General features: G+C 44.5%; 1 protein-coding gene across 2 annotated transcripts in view; it reads right to left on the minus strand.

Annotated features, from left to right (window-relative positions):
- Positions 1-288: 288 nt before the first annotated feature.
- zswim5 (zinc finger, SWIM-type containing 5) overlaps positions 289-16,041 on the minus strand; it is a 40,565-nt gene continuing 24,812 nt past the window's right edge. Inside the window, exons 2-16 of one of the 2 annotated variants that reach the window (XM_057056240.1) lie at positions 14,056-14,243; positions 13,603-13,771; positions 11,591-11,739; positions 10,636-10,786; positions 9,829-10,005; positions 9,564-9,740; positions 9,240-9,386; positions 9,022-9,159; positions 7,627-7,775; positions 6,685-6,787; positions 6,444-6,579; positions 6,014-6,171; positions 5,763-5,926; positions 4,866-4,947; positions 289-4,590 (exon numbers count right to left, since the gene is read on the minus strand). In XM_057056240.1, coding sequence (XP_056912220.1) covers positions 3,728-4,590; positions 4,866-4,947; positions 5,763-5,926; positions 6,014-6,171; positions 6,444-6,579; positions 6,685-6,787; positions 7,627-7,775; positions 9,022-9,159; positions 9,240-9,386; positions 9,564-9,740; positions 9,829-10,005; positions 10,636-10,786; positions 11,591-11,739; positions 13,603-13,771; positions 14,056-14,243 — 2,951 coding nt within the window. In that variant the 3' untranslated portion in view covers positions 289-3,727. Of the gene's footprint in view, positions 4,591-4,865; positions 4,948-5,762; positions 5,927-6,013; positions 6,172-6,443; positions 6,580-6,684; positions 6,788-7,626; positions 7,779-9,021; positions 9,160-9,239; positions 9,387-9,563; positions 9,741-9,828; positions 10,006-10,635; positions 10,787-11,590; positions 11,740-13,602; positions 13,772-14,055; positions 14,244-16,041 lie in introns of both variants that reach the window. The other variant, XM_057056239.1, reaches the window with a different exon arrangement.

The following is a 16,041-nucleotide window of genomic DNA, read 5'->3' on the forward strand; positions in this document are numbered from 1 at the left end:
GTCCTAACCCTGTTCGAGCCTGGTTCTGCCCAAGGTGTCGTCCTGTTAAAGGCAGTTTTTCCTACCAGTATTGCTTGTTGGTGGTCAGACTTCATCAGTGGATCATGTGGCCTTAAGGCGTCCACCTGATCCACTGATGCGCCTCTGATACCAGCGGATATTTGAGCACGTCTGCTGCTTCCTGTTTCAGCATCGAGCTGTCCGAGCACATGGGGAATGTTCCGTGCGCGACAGCTCAAGTATCAAAAACCTGCAGCTCTTTTCTCATGGAAGCTGAACAAACGGAGATGTGTTTCACACTTTATTCATAGAAAAGCACTGAGATTCCAACACAAATCAATATAAAAATGGTAGTAGCGGTACATAAATAGTAATAAATTCTCACTTTATAGACAGTAGCTCAAGAAGTCGCACAAATAAACAAAAGAAAATAAAATGAGTGTTGATGATAAGCTATCATACTTCAGTGGCAACAAATACTGGAAATAACTTTTCATCATCAGTAGCACAAAGAGGCAACAAACACTTTCAATTTCCCTTAAGTCTGAGTGAAAAAAACAAAAGAACGGTGGAAACAGGAGGTGAACTAGATCTCTACCAGCAAAAACGTTCTGTCCTACAGAGAAAGAAGGCTGAAACACCCAGAAAGTGGCTGATGCAGCCGCCACAGGCTGAAAACAGACGCCGTCGCTTTCTGCAACACATGAAGGCAGCTGGAGCTTCTACCTGAAGCAAGTGGTACAATTACATCCTTTAGGCTAATGTAGCAGCCAAGAAACGACACCGAGCTCTCCCAGTAGCAACAGGCAAGAGTCCAGTTTGAGTCAGAGAGCTGACTGGGCAGAATGGAGGCTTTCAAGGAAGGACAAGAGCAAAGTGGAGGTCACAAAAAGGAACAGAGAGAAGAGTGGAACTCAGCTGGATCTGTGGGCTGGAGGGAGTTAAAGCAAATACATATATATAAAAAAAAAAGTTGACATTTTGTTTCAGTCTTTGCATTTTGTTCCGTCTCATCAAGATTCTGCTTCGCAGACGTGACACTGACAGTTCGGGTCCTGATTCAAAACCAACGAGGAAGTCAAGCAAAAAAAACTTTGTACATTGATCAGTCACAAAGGCCTCTCCTCACCATTTTCATGCATTTTTTTATCTTCTTAAACCATCTTAATGTTGCAGTGTATAAGAGGCCGGCTACTGCAGCTCGTCCAATAACAAGCCCGACAGGTCCTGCTGCCCCCCCCCACCCCACCCCACCCCCTCTATCAGAGGCTCAGGCCACGGCTTTTCTGCCTCACCTCTTAGACCGTCAAAATGGTTCTGCATAGTCAGATTCTGTTTAAAAATGCCTTCCTCTTTCCCATCACCTCTGAACGACACACTTCCTTTGGGAACACAGAGTCAAATAATTATAATAAAGACAAATAATAATAGTTTAGAGCTAAAACAAAAACAAATAAATGTACACAGGAGCACCTGAGAAATGCCTTTGAGTCGCTGCTCTTACAAACAAGCAACAAAGAAAAGAATGCTGTCAAATCGCTCATCCAAACAGTTCAAGTACACCCCTGGTTGAAAAAAGAAAAGGAAAGAAAAAGACAGGTAACATACTTATCATAAATAATTAGAAATTTACAATTTTCTGAATCAACACTTTCATATATACAATATTTTAAATGCTTAACGCTACTACTTTGTTTTGTTTCTTTAAGTGATGTCCCTGAGAACTGAGTGTAGTCTCTTGTCTTTCTTTTGCTCCATGTTCATGTTGAAGTTTCCATTCTTCTACCTTCGTTACTGTGCGTCCCCAAAACGAAAAAGGCCCAGAGTTGTGACTCACCGCCCAGAACGTGGGTAAAGGTACATCTCACGGAATGTAAAAGCAGACAAGAAAATCTTCCGTTCAAAAAACAAAACAAAACCCTTTTTCTTTTTCTTGTCCTGCCATCAACAGGCGGCAGCTTTTGCTCCTTTATCCTTGAATCCTTCCTCAGGCGTAAAGTCACGAAACAGTAATTAATGGTGAAGCCGGCAGGAACGTACTGAAGAGGTATTTGTAAGAAGTGCTTATACAGCGATGTTTATTTCAAGCTCTTACTGTGTTGCACGCGCCGATTAGTGCAACGACGAAAAAGAGAGATATAAAACTACCGCCTGTGCTGAGGCCTGTGCACACATATTTGTAGGATTCAGTCAGAAATGACCACTTATGTGATGCTGTGTCTGTAAAGGAGGACATGTGTGGACGACCACCAGCAGCGCTCCCAAGAAACCAGGAGAAGACGCATCCATGAGACCATGGCAGAGGTGAACCATCGCCATCATTCAAGCTTTATCTGTCATGAGACTGATGCTTGCTTGTGTTCTTGAGCTACATGAATGCTAACCCAGTCTCTGTTTTGGTTTCAACATATTCTTTAGTAACCAGGTGCATTATGTTCTCAACTGCTAGCTTTAGCTTCTTTTCTCTGCATGGTTCCTGTTCAACTCAGGTCCACTCTACTCACTTTTGCCATCAGGTAGTGTTTTATTCCTCTGCAGTGACTGTTCGATCTAACAGCTTGAACTTAAGAAGCTTTGCATATTGATAATGGGGATGTAAGCACGTTTCACACCAAGTGTTTGCCAAGTCACCACTGCAGAGCGCCTGGTTACACCACAGAGCTACAGAGGTTTGATGCAGCTCTCAGATCACCATTTTAACTCTATGGCTTCATCTTGCCTGTGTAACCTGTAGTAAATGAGCAGAGCAGACATGAGCTGAGCTGGTCTCATTTGGCGTCCTCTAGCACAAGGAAATCAACAGGCTGCTGGGATGTTCTGACATTTTCCAACGACAGAAGTGAAGCAAACAGAACTTCTATTGCTTGTTGACTGAATCCTAACAGAGGGAACGGTGACAGTGCTACAGCGAAACAGCTGTACAGGACAGCACTGGTATCACTGGGAGAGAGTGTGACCTCTCCGTTCAGTACAGTTGTGTATCGTCACCGTTTGTCTGCCAATAGGAGATATTCTGTGCGTGCATGTGCATGTGATGCCACCACCAGTTTGCCTGAGCCGCAACAGCCTCACCATTGTCACCGTCAGAAATCGCGGTTCTTCCTCTGAATACGTAGGAGCTGCAGGAAGGGCGAGAGCTGCTGAGAGGGCTAGCTAGTCCACGCTGGATTTCATCAAGTGTTTAAACCTGGAGGTTCATAGACGCCCGTTGAATGATCTTTAGACTGCACATTCTGCCCGGGATCAGAAAGTCTGATGCAGATGTTAAAGCTGGCAAATAATACAGTTACGGTGGAAACACTGTCAGTGGTTTGTGGCCCCGGTGGGTTTTGTTTTCAATGTTTGCAAAGACTTGCGCCATTCATTAGTCCCCAGCGTGCAGTAGAGGTCACCTCTTGATCAGGGCAAGTAGCTCAGCCATAAAAGGAGGGGAAAAAAGCTTTTGGTTTTCTTTTTTAAAACCACCATGTGCCTCTGAAATACGCTGAAATTTGTTTTTGCTGCTGTTTCTTTGACATTTCAAGTCATCTGAACAAAGTAGAGCACTGCAGTGCGAACACTTCCTGGTTCACATTCTAGAAACAAAACAGAACAAAAAGTAGGACAAACAAAGAAGAAAATGGCTCAACAAAAGGAGTAAAAATATAAAAATCCAGAAAACATTAAATAGAAACAAAGAAGTGGAATTCATTCCCAAGGAGAGGGTCTGTGATGAAGAGTGGGGAGTTCAGCCGAATCGTTCTCTGACCAGCATCATTAGCTTCTTCTTGCCCTTGTAGATCTGTTTCAGGTTGTCTATGAACTGTGCGAACTGAATGTGTCCGTCCTGAGCGAGCAGGAACGTCTCCCGGGCTTTGCTCAAGAACTCAATGAATTCGCCGTAATGCCGCGGGCTTATGTGTGTTAATCGAGAGTGCGTGGTGTTGATGTATGCCGAGATGGTGGCATCCAGGAGCTGCCGCAGCGGCGCTTTGTCCGTGGACATAAGCTTTCCAGAGTTCCTTCTCCCGGGAATGCCAGCGAGGCCCGGCGCCGTCATAGTACACCGCCGCAGGATATCCGACAACACGGTGGCGCACTGCACGCTCTTGACGACCAGAGGGATGATGGCTGCAAGTTCGTTCTTACCGAGAGAGTGGCTGAGGGCGCAGGCCCAGAGAACGTCGTTAATGGCAGGGTGAGTGTCCTGGTTGTAAGCCAGGTTCAGGTGGGTCATGGCGAGCGAGGCCAACTTGAAGGAGCGCAGGGGGTATCCTCTGTGCTCCATGTACCTGGCGATAGTGAACAGCTGCGAGTAGGTCATCCCTGTGGACGCTGCGTCGATAACAATCTGATAGGCTGTTTCAAAGGCAATGTGGTCCTTCTCGCACAGCGTCAGAGCGGACAGGGCACAGTTCTGGGGGTCCTTCATGGCACACTGCAGGGCCAACGTCCTGGCACAGCTGGCCAGCTCCTCCCGCTGGGGGTAGTCCAGGCTCAGGCGCAGGATGGTGTTGTGGGACATGACGGTGGCGGCCACGATGCTGGTGGCTTCCGTTGGGGTGAAGAGGGTGTACCAGCTCTGGAGGATGCTCACCAAAGCCCGCATGCCTGCGGAGGAGAAACACCGCGCTCTGTTACAATGACCTGACGGTTGTGGTTGTGGAGCAATTTTTTTTAATAGTTTCTATCAGCAATTGAGAACAGCTTTAAAATTGCTCTATTTTCATTTGATTCGGGACTCGGAACAAAAAGGACTGGCTCATTCCAGCTTGCAGAAGGTGATTTAGGAAGGTGCTTAAAATGCTATGTCTGCGTTTTCTTTCTTTTGTAGCAAGTCCTTTTAGTCTGGTCAAGTGAGAGTGGAGCAGGTTTATGTCACATACCGACTTCAGTGGCGCAGGTTACCAGCCAGCGGACCATCTCTCTCCGTCTCCAGTTCAGTGTGGACAGAGTCATCCTCATCACCTGCAAACACACACGCTGTCTGAGCCCAACACCTTCAACGCGTCAACAAAGATCAACAACTAAAGATCTTCTAGAGCAGACAAATGCACCGCTCCACCAAGTGGATGCAGGTCTCAGAGTCAAACGCAGGCGCCACTAATCAGGATTTACAATTTAATCTGATAGAACCTTTGCAAAATCCTTTTCATCTACTTTTATTTATTGTAATTTGACCATAGGAAAGTCAGATGATGTTGAGCAGATGTCTTCATTTTGTCCACAACCTGAAGATCCTCAGTCACAGAACAGTAAAGAATCAGAGGTGAACCTTAACAAAGTAACTTTGTTAACAAAACACGAAGCAATCCATATTATTATTGTTGTTGTAGCATAGTTAAGTGATAGTAACTGCTAATCAGGCGCTTGTTTTTGTCGTTGAGAACATCCATTATTCTAAGTACACCAAAGTATCCCTTTTTCCAGGCTGTAAAGGACATTTTAATCGGAAAATGTATCTACAGCGTGGCTTTTTAAAAATATCTTATTAAGCCATGTTATTATGGAAACTAGACACTTTAGCCTTGGTCATCAAGACTTTATTCGGTATTAACTGAGGGGGTTGATATGTTTAGTCATGTGGTTTGTTCTCATCAGCACCAGAGAAAGACTGGGTGATGCTTCGTCTCTTCGTTTGCAGTGAAGTTGCGTAGCTCTGCAAAATACATATCCCCGTCAGCAGCAGAAAGTTCGACTGCAGTAAAAAGGTTTCCAAACTGTGGTGGGTCGACATTTCAAACCGCAGACGTGACGAGTGTACTGGAGTTTAGCCGTGGTACCTGCAGACCCAGCTCCAGAGCCACGTTGAGCAAGGTTATGTCAGACGGGTTGTCTGCTGGCGTGGCTATCTTAAAGGCATCCTGGGCCAGTTTGAAGATGAGAGATGAGGAGTGGATATTTTTCTGAATGGCCTCCAGCACGGTCCGCAACCTCAGCATGTCCCCTGCAGGCAACAATATGTATTTATCAACCAGTCTGCACAGTATAGAAAGCCAGCGCAGCCAAGGCTCTGGGGGATGGGGGGAGTTACCTTTAGCAGCCGTCAGCATGGTGGAAGCCAGCTCGCACTGCTGGGACTCCAGGTGACCCAGAGTGAACCAACGTGGGTATCTGCTGGGGACTATAGAGATGCCATGATGAGGATGACCCACGTCACCGGAGCTGGCTGATGACTCTAGCACCGGCAGCCTGGAGGAAGCACTTCTGTCAGTGTTCTATCAGTGCCCAACTAACGAAACTTTACCGACTTCCTCACTGATGTCACATCATGAGAGGCCAAACCTGACTTCTGCTTTTGATAATAGATTTCGATGGAAACATAAGAAAATCCTTTCACATCATCATTTGCGGTGCTGTGTCAACAAAACCGACTTCATTTTAAACAGATGCTTTCTGGAAAATGTGCACCATAAGCATGATACATGCTATACATGCTACACATGCTAACGTAGGGAACTGACCTCATTGCACGCAGAGCTACTTTATACGCCAGATCTGCATCGTGTGACAGGAGGGCAGAGAAGAGGTACTTGGCGAACGTGTGCATGGGGACGCTTTCTCTGTGGATGACCTCGCCCAGACCACTGAATGGACCAGCTGCTCCAGGAAAAGAAAAGTCTGAGTTGTCTCTACCGTCACAACCATTTCTAATCAAATATCAATAAAATATCAGAAAAGTGATGTTCACAGACGTTCTTGTACCTTCCAGTAGCTGTACGGTTTGTTTCCGGAGGGTCTGAACCAGGAGATTGTCCAGCTCCAGTTCTTGAAGTTTGGAAACTATTTGCTCTTCATTACGACACACCTGGAATGTATCGACAACGCACATGAAGCCACATGAAAAATGAGCTTTCAGCTACATCGAAGACAGTGCTGAAGACCTAGCAGGGTAGTTCTGTGCAGCACATTCTAAATGAACTTCTACGACATAACCGTGACATGGAACAAAACACAGAATAAATGCTGATTCTTTTGCGGCAGGCAGTTCTTTTGTGTGTTGAAGCTGAGGATAAATAGACTTAATATTCAAAGATGTGTTATATTTCCCCTGCATGTCTTAACCTCCCGACTACCAGGGGTAAAAAATTGTCACATTACATCTTTTTAAAAAAAAATCCCCACTCTTTGTAAGGAAATTCAAATACTGAAAACATTTTTTGAAAAAAAGTTTTTATTTTTAAGATATCCTAGATGTTCTCTGTAGAGAACAAAAGGAAGCAATGCAGTCGTATGATGTGGGTGGAAGATATTCAGGTTTACAAATGCCCCCACCGAGGACAAGTTTGAACTACTGGTAGTCAGGAGGCTACATAAATGAATGTAAAGGCTTTCTATTAAAAGCCAGGAGGGATATTTTGCCAGTTCCTGGCAGAATGAACGTCCACATACTGGCTTTAAAGCAGGCAAATAGTTGACACAAAGTGGAGTTAATAGCACTGACTTTCTGCTTGGATATTTGTAACCAAACATTTGTGACCTTTTCCTCCATTTTGGGTGGAACTTGGCTGTCAAGATGCTTTAATTATCTGAATTCTATCACAGTGACGTCGTCTCTGATTCACACTGCTAACTGAGCAACATCATTGTTCCCTCTGAGGACTTCAGGGGGTTTATCATCAGAGGATTGGTGTGAGAGCACCACACCTTATCTTGAGCGTAAAGACCCTCGGGCATTATCCTCTGCTGGCCCATCCCCATCAGCGCCACTTCTAAGGCCAAAGTCAAGTAGGACTCTCCCCCATCAGAACTGCCCCACACAGGGATGTGGTGGTAGACCGGAGGACGGGGCTCGCCTTCTAGGGGGAAAAAAAAAAAAAAGAGTACAGTGGTATGCTTTGAATTGATCAAACGCATCTTTAAATGAAAAGATATAAATATGTAGTGAATTTGATTTTATATGCAAGTGAAATATACACCATATATGTAATATATCTGAGCTCAGAGTAGTAATCATGGTAGATGTGATCACTAATCCAGGATGAACGCTAACCCTCCACAGTGATAATTGACAACAGATGCTAGGAGAGTCTCAGCTGTTGATTGGTCCCCTCTGCTCCCCCTTCCCACCATTCTGCTAAAATCCCCTCTGTGCAAGAGATCCCTTCACTCCTGCTTATTCCACGCATGTGTGTTTGAGCGTGTGACTGAATACCGTGTGTGTGTGTTTGCGTGTGTGTGTGTGTGTGTGTGTGTGTGTGTGTGTGTGAATCCCATGATATACCATGAAAGACTGAAACTGATTCTGGAGAATGAACCACAGAGAAGCTGCCAAATGATTGGTTGATTTGAAAAACAATGTGATGATATGCCCGCTTTGATTGGCTGAAAAAGTCTGGGTCCACCCTCACCTCTTAACAGATGTTAGCAGCTGTTTTTAGGGCAAAACAAAACACGAGCGTGCACACACACCCACACGTAGTCCAGATCAAATTTTCCAAACAACATAAGACAGTAATTCACTCTTCTGTCAATACTGAGGCAAGCTCAAGCAGGCACGCACGATCACACACACACACACACAGACACAAGCGTGCGCGCATGCGCACAAACACACACAGACACAACAGGGCCTGTGGTCAACATTGTTTGAAATCACAATGATTCCCTTCAGACTAGTGACAATAGGAAAGCCCAACCTTTGTGCTGCATTGGTGATGTGGCAAGTGGTGAGAAAAGGCAATGTTTTGGTGAGAAATTAAAATACACACAGACACACACACACACACACACAGGGCCGCATTCTGCATCACCAGTTCAAGTGTTGAGAAATTAACTGTAACAGCCTGTCAGAGGAGGAGCTGAATGTTGAGGGGTGAAGATATACCTTTTACTACCGCCCCACTCCCCTTTTTCTCATCCAGCCCATGTGTAAGTGTTGATTTTTATACCGGCTTTTAATAAATGCATGACAACAGTAACAATGATGATCTTAAAATACTTTAAAGAAAAGACAGGGCATGAGAATACACATAGGGCATGCAAGACAGAGTTATTTTAATATGGGAATCAAATTAGAAACACAACAGAAAGAGGGCACACCTCCGGTGTCCATGGTACTGTCATCGTCGACGCGGCAGGTTTCAGTAAGAGTGTTGAACAAACAGCCAATTGGGTCCAGCGGATGGCCCACCCACCCTTCCAGGTTGGTGATGGATGTGACGCCCTTCTGAAGTAGATCTGGGAGGAGGAGAGCAGCAAGGTAAGGTAGCAAGATGTCGAATTGATTTAGAATGCACACACTTCTGTACGGCCATTACCTTTCTTCTGATGTTTGTAGATGTCCATCTGCCTCTGCTGCTGGAGACGTAAGGTGTTGATGATAGCCACAGCCAGTCGCAGGGCTTCCCTGGAGTAGCCATGGGAACGCAGGGCATCGACGCGGGCACATGCCGTTGGAACATGGTCTGTAGGGTTAACAGAGAGTGAGGTTACATCAGGCATAGCTCTCTCTCCCTCACACGGGTTGTGGATGGAAGTAGTTCCCTACAGACATTCCTAAATAGCAGCAGAACTACTGCATGTGGAAATGCCACCCAAAAGTGAATCACATTGGACAGCAGAACCTGTGTGTTCGTGTTCACCTAGCCAGAGGGGCAGACCCTGGGGATTGAACAACAGGCTCTCCCCTTCTCTCTGGTAGGCTGGAGACATGTAGTGTTCGCTGCTGATGATCCTCTGCAGGTGGCTGTCCTGCCAGTGGAGGTCACAGGCCTCCACCGCCCGGCTGAATACTGTCCTCCTTGGCCTGGCCAGAGAATCTGCAAATGGACAACCACTTGGTCACTTTTGCTGAGTCTTATTCTAACAGTGCAGGTTGAATCCGCTGTGGAGTGTGTTGGTGCTGACCCTGCGACAGGTTGCTTTGTGGCAGAGCGTTTGTGATGTTCGGAAGCTCCGAGCCATAGTTTCCATCTTCCAGCGGACAAACGTCCATCTCGCCCCACTTTTTTAGCTGCCGTAGCCAGCTGCTCTTCTCCTCACTTTTACAATGGGGGTTTAACACCACGCATACCCACAATGCACCTGGGAATGGGACGCAAAGGTTGAGTTCTGTAAATTCTTTATCATATATAAATACTACAACTGAAACAGAAACAGCATTTGAATAAAACTATTTAATGGAAAAGGAAAAAAAAAAAAAAGTAACATACAACTTTCAAATATGCAAATTTATTAGTTGACCTATATGATAACTGTTAAATATCACCAGATTTAGAGTTAGAGAGAGAACACTTAATACATAACTCCTACTTTGATACAGAATCCGAATCAATGATTGAATCTTCTGTTGCTCAGGCAAGATCTCTGTCCTTATAGTCAAAATGAGCTCAGTTGCTCCTACTGTCATCTTTGACCCTCAGAATGCTTTACACCACCTCTCACACTGGTGGCTGCATGGCAAATCAGGAGTAAGGACTAACCAAACCTGCATATTTTGTTTCTTGTTCAAGCACACGTGAAAATGTAGTATATATAGGGGTCAAACCAACAACGTCCGCATCGCCGGAGCGACCACCTTAGCGGCAGGAAGTGTTTAGGTCGAGTTTAAATCACATCTGTCTGCACTGATAACCTACAACCCATCAAGACAAATTTAAAACATAAAACACACACTTTTTCTTTTCATCTGACATTTGGAACAGCTGTTCTTACCAAGCTCATCCCACAACTGCCGACATTTGTCCGTCATGCCTGTGCCCTGCTGTCTCCATAGCGACAGCCGGGGATCAGCCATAAACTGTTCCGTTATGAGTGTGAGCATTCGGGCTCCGTTGGAGTCTCTCATTCGCAGCATCTCCCTGACCTAGAAAGATTTGGGAAGAACAGACATGCTTGGTCACTGTGAGGAATCCATACAGCTCATCTTCCTCCCCTCCTCTTCATTGATCAGTCTTCGGCTTTGTGCTAATATTAGCTAACTGCCTCTTCGAGCTTATTGTTGGAAGGTCAGTCTTTAAAGTGTAGTTTGTCACTTTTCTTTGGTAGCTCTGGATGGTTCATGGGTGCCTTATACGAACTGAATGTCTGATTCTGAAAATGTGCAATCAAACATAAACAACAACATTTAAGATATGTTCATGCTTAATTTACACAGTAACAGAAACTGTCAGTGTCGGAAACCAGTCTAACCACGACAGACTGAGACAAATAGCAGATGGCCCACACCATCAAATGATTACGATGGTGATGGTGATGATGATGATGATAGATGGCTCTCATTCATTATAATTACACGCATTTGGTACACTAAAATATGAATTTTCTAAAATATGGGGTCCTTCAGTTTATTTTTAAACCACTACAGCATGACTCAGGGGCTCATGTTGTAGTCATCCTTTTGCTAGCCATTTATGCATGCACTGTCACAGTGTGCTTTGTTCACAAGCATATGCTATACATTGTGTTACGCTTAGACTGTTTCTGTACAAATAAAGATTGCTGTTTACAGGACTGTTCTGTCTCAGAGAACAGCCTTATTCTGCATCCTTTTACAGACAGTGATTGCTGAGCGTTTCATGTCAGAGTGGTAAACAAACACATTTACCTCTGTAAGTCTTGACAATTATACTTTGTTATATTAATACTAAGATAATGGTGTGATTTCTACCTTAGCAAACATGGAGTTGAGCTGCTTCCCAGAGCCGTAGTATCCCCCCTGTGACAGAAACTGCTTCACCTGCTCCCTCACTTGGTCCTCGTCTAAATGCCAGCAGTTGTCATCGTCAATGCTCGCGCCTGCAGTCGGGTCTGGCGCACCTGCGGAATACAAACATGTCCAAAGGAGGAAGAAAACAGGAAAAACTCAGTCAAACATGTCTGTTTTTCCCAATCTTCACATTATGAGCCCCTCTGATCAAGGCGGATGGACTTTAATTACACATCTTTTGCATGTTCATCGGTGTTCCCACATTATGTTGCCCAATGTGCTGAAGAAACATGAGACTTAACTTTTCTTTGCTGTCTGGTGTGTGTGTGTGTGTGTGTGTGTGTGTGTGTGGTGTGTGTGTGTGTGTGTGTGTGTGTGTGTGCTCGCGCGTGCGTGCGTGCGCGCGTGTGCATCCATCTTGTGCTGGAAACTACATGGAGAGACATAGATGCTCTATAGGGGAGGGGGCTTTTTTTGGATCGAGCAAGAAGCAAACTAAGGGAAGTCCAGAAATCCGAGTACTCGGCAGCAAACAGCAACATTCCTCCATCATAGCCAAGTTCACTCCGGGATCTGCTGGATCTGAAGCCCCCAGACTGCCCTTATCAATCAGCCAGGAAACACCGTTAAGCTACCCTGACACGGGACTCAAAAGGATGGTAGAATTAAAAACAAAATGCTGAAAAAGAGACTCACGACAATTTCAAATACAGTGGGGCCTCAGTGGGGACTTACGAAATTAATTGGTTTCGGAAGTTGTTTCGTAACCTGAAAATTACGTAAGTAGAGACGCGTTTTCCATGTAAATGCCCTAATCCGTTCCAAGCCCCCAAAGATTCGGACATAATTTTTTTTTATAAATCATAGAAATGCATCAAAACATGTAACAAATACATGTTACAATTAGATTACCGCACAATACATGTAGGAATTCAGTGCAAGGCTTCTCCAGGAACAAAACGAACTTTATTACAGGCTAATCTTACATTAGCCGTCATTACTAGCAATGAACGTTAACACTTTTGGTAGCACCGCCATCTAATGGACAAACATACGAACACCCACAATAAATCCCGAAGACGATGAAGAAGATGCTGGGATACACACAAACTTGTACATATTGACGTCCCTCCTAGCCAAAGGGATTACAGGAAGATGCTAGGCGATAGCCAATGGCAGAGCAGCTACAAGTAGGTTTGCGTTCGCTAAACTCCACGAGCTGCGAGTAGCAGCGGTAGCGTATTTTTGCCTTTCGTATCCTGAAATTTCTTTCGTAACAAGAGGAAATATTTTCCCGTTGAGACGTTTCGTAACCTGAAAATTTCGCATGTAGAGACGTTTGTAAGTAGAGGTCCCATTGTAGTTGTTCCCTCCAGCTTTGCTATCAAGGCCTGTCCACATGTTGCTACAGTCGACTCTGCCAGCTTCAATATTCGCCAAATAACAAAAATCTACTTTCGACATTTTCCAGCTACTGGGAGGAGAGAGCTGCAGGACACTGGGAGCTGAGAAATCAAACAATTCAACAAGAAGGCTATCCTGCTATTTCGCAGGTGTGTTTGTGGTTCTGATAGATGACAGCCTGTAGCATGTCAGGGCTGCAGCCTGTTTTAAACTGTAGTACATAAGATATCACCTGGACGGTCCACATGAACTGCTCTACAGCTGCTTTCGAGCTTTACACACAGCTACTTCACTGCTGCGGCAACATGAAGATTGATTTAACAGGCAGACTTAGTTTTAATGAATAATTTATGGTTCACAATTTAGATGTAATAAATTGGGGGGTGGGGTGGGGGTAACGCTGTGGATAATAATAATTGCTGGATTTTGCCACAATGCCCCATTTACAGCTGAAAGATTTCCACAAATTCCAATGGCAGTTCCATGTGAATTTACTAGATTAGGAAGATGTAGAATGGTCTTTTCACTGGTATATGAGATATTGAGTAAATGTGAGGCCATTCTCTCACCGTGGACCTGGTTGATCTCAGAGTTGGAGGACAGGATCTCGTCGGCCAGTTTTTGAGCGGTGGGAAGCACCTCAGTGTGGTGGGCTGTGATTAGATACTGGACCAGTTTCTGCAGCTGATCTCTGTTCATCTGGAACAACGTCTCCGAGATAGGCAACCGTAGCTTGACCTGCAGCAAACACAGGTGAGTGTCAGACATGGCAAAATCTAGGAATATGAGCTGGGTTATGAGCTAATTCCACAGGTTGCATGGATGTAGCCCCACCAAAAAAATCTCAGTTTGAAAGAGTGACCTTCACCGGAGAAGCTAAAACCGCCAGTGCGTCTATTCGGAGTATAGACAAAGACACTGTACAGCACCAACTACAAAAACAGATTTGAGAAATTACCTTGAAATTTACTACAAAATGAGGTTATTATAAACAAGATCCTTCAGTATTTCATGTCTGTTACCTGTTCAGGTTTGCGGATTCTGTAGAGAGACAGCGCCACCACGTGGGCACAGTAGAAAATATCTTTGTTGCCACAGCCGCAGGTCACAGAGGTGATTTTGCATCGGTCGAAGCTGATAGCCACCTTGTGGGTGACTTCTGGCTCTGAGGACGTGGCGGGCTCAGTTACTGTCCCACTGAGATGAAAGCCTGCAATGACAGCAGACAGGAGAAAGAGTCATTAGTTACTTTTATTTCTGGTCCCCATTTTAACACCTCACAAACACAAATAGTTTGAGACCAACACTGTTGTTTCATGGTGGCAGAACACCAAAGGCTGAAGAGCAGAGTGATGAAAGGGAGTGAGCACAGAGGGAAAACAGGATTAAATGTCTTATTATTTCATATTGTATGGACAGATAACCACTACTGGACTGAAAGGTCCCATTAGAAACCCCTCAAGGAGACCGTATGTCTGTGAAGGTTCTCAGTCATCCAGGTCATGGTAATTCTGGTAGTTGAATCCATGAACTCAAACAGTCCAGTAGCTATGATTCAACTACCAGAACCTCAAGAAGACCAGTTCCCAGTACCAGAAATTTTAAAAAAAAGTCAGTAACCAACTGATGCCAATATCATAAAATAAACCAACTAATTCAAATGACAGGAAAGAGAGAAAAACCTCCAGAGAGAGGGGGGGCAAATGAGAGAGAGAAAGAGAGAGGTGGAGGCATTGTTAAAATCTCTCTCTCCTGCTGAGCGTACCTGTTAAACCAATCTTCAAGCAGCTCATGCTAATATCATAAATGTCAGGGGAAAAGGGCTTTTCATTCAGTCCCTTTGTCTCTATAATGGATACACTCTACCCAGAGAGCCACAAGGCATTAAGCAGAACTCAGTGTTAAAGAATCTAAACGTAATCCTGTAATGCTGAAATCAAAGTGTCCAGGAAAGGAAAAGCAAAGAAGAACATTAAGGCCCAGCTGCCTTCCAAGCAGCCTAAAATTCCCATCACTCAACTATCATGTGTGTAGGAAGTCATTTTAGCATTAGCATATGAGTGCTCAGTACCCTCACCACAACTGAAAGGCTCCAGACCTAACTTCCCCCCTTCTCTTCCTCCATCTGCATCTAATGTCCTAAGACTATTGTTGTTTAAGCCACGAGGATGAATGTGATGGTGACATCACTGCTCTTTTCTTTCTCAGGTCTTCAGCGGTCCAGACACAGTTGTTCAAGTCCATCTGTCTGATGCTCCTCACATCACCTCCTCCACAAGACTGGCTTACAGAGACGGTTGTAGAATTAAATATAAAACATTTTAGAATGGGCCAAGGAGAGAACCTTGAGGGATTCTACTTTAGATCATTCTATCTGTAGTGTAGCAGCCACTCGGATTAAACCCAAGATGCAGAGAGCTTCGACTGGTGTAACTTTAATACTCTTCCTGAAATAATTCCTTTACACAATTATAATCTGCAGTTATATTTAAGTCAATATAATGCATGTTTCTTTCTATTTTAAATGAAATCCACCATTCTCCTTACAATGACTATGCACTTCTCCTACCTCCTGCTTCCAAGGGCGCTACGTTTGAGCTTAGCCTGCTTAGCAACCTTTATTCCTCATATTTTGCGATGGAAATTCTTACATGACTGAGTGAATGACACAATGAAACAAACCACAATAAAGTAGCCTTTCTAAATAATCAATGTTCATAGTACAGGGAAATCATTTGTTTGTACGGTTTACCCGCTATGGAGCACGAAAGCATTCCTTTTCAACACGAAGGAGGCAGGAAGTCTAACTCCGGCAATAACCAGAAATAGTACACGGTGGTTCTCAAAACATTGCACAACTTTGCTGCCAATTACATGAAGACAAGAAATTTTGTCTATAACTACAGAACACTTGTGAAAAACACCGAGCCATCTACCTGCTTTCATTCCATTAGAGGTAAAGGTGTTAAAGATGAGAAAGGTGGTAAGAAAAAAGGTAGTGATAAAAA

This window comes from Takifugu flavidus, chromosome 15 (assembly GCF_003711565.1).
Source record: "Takifugu flavidus isolate HTHZ2018 chromosome 15, ASM371156v2, whole genome shotgun sequence".
NCBI lineage: Eukaryota > Metazoa > Chordata > Actinopteri > Tetraodontiformes > Tetraodontidae > Takifugu > Takifugu flavidus.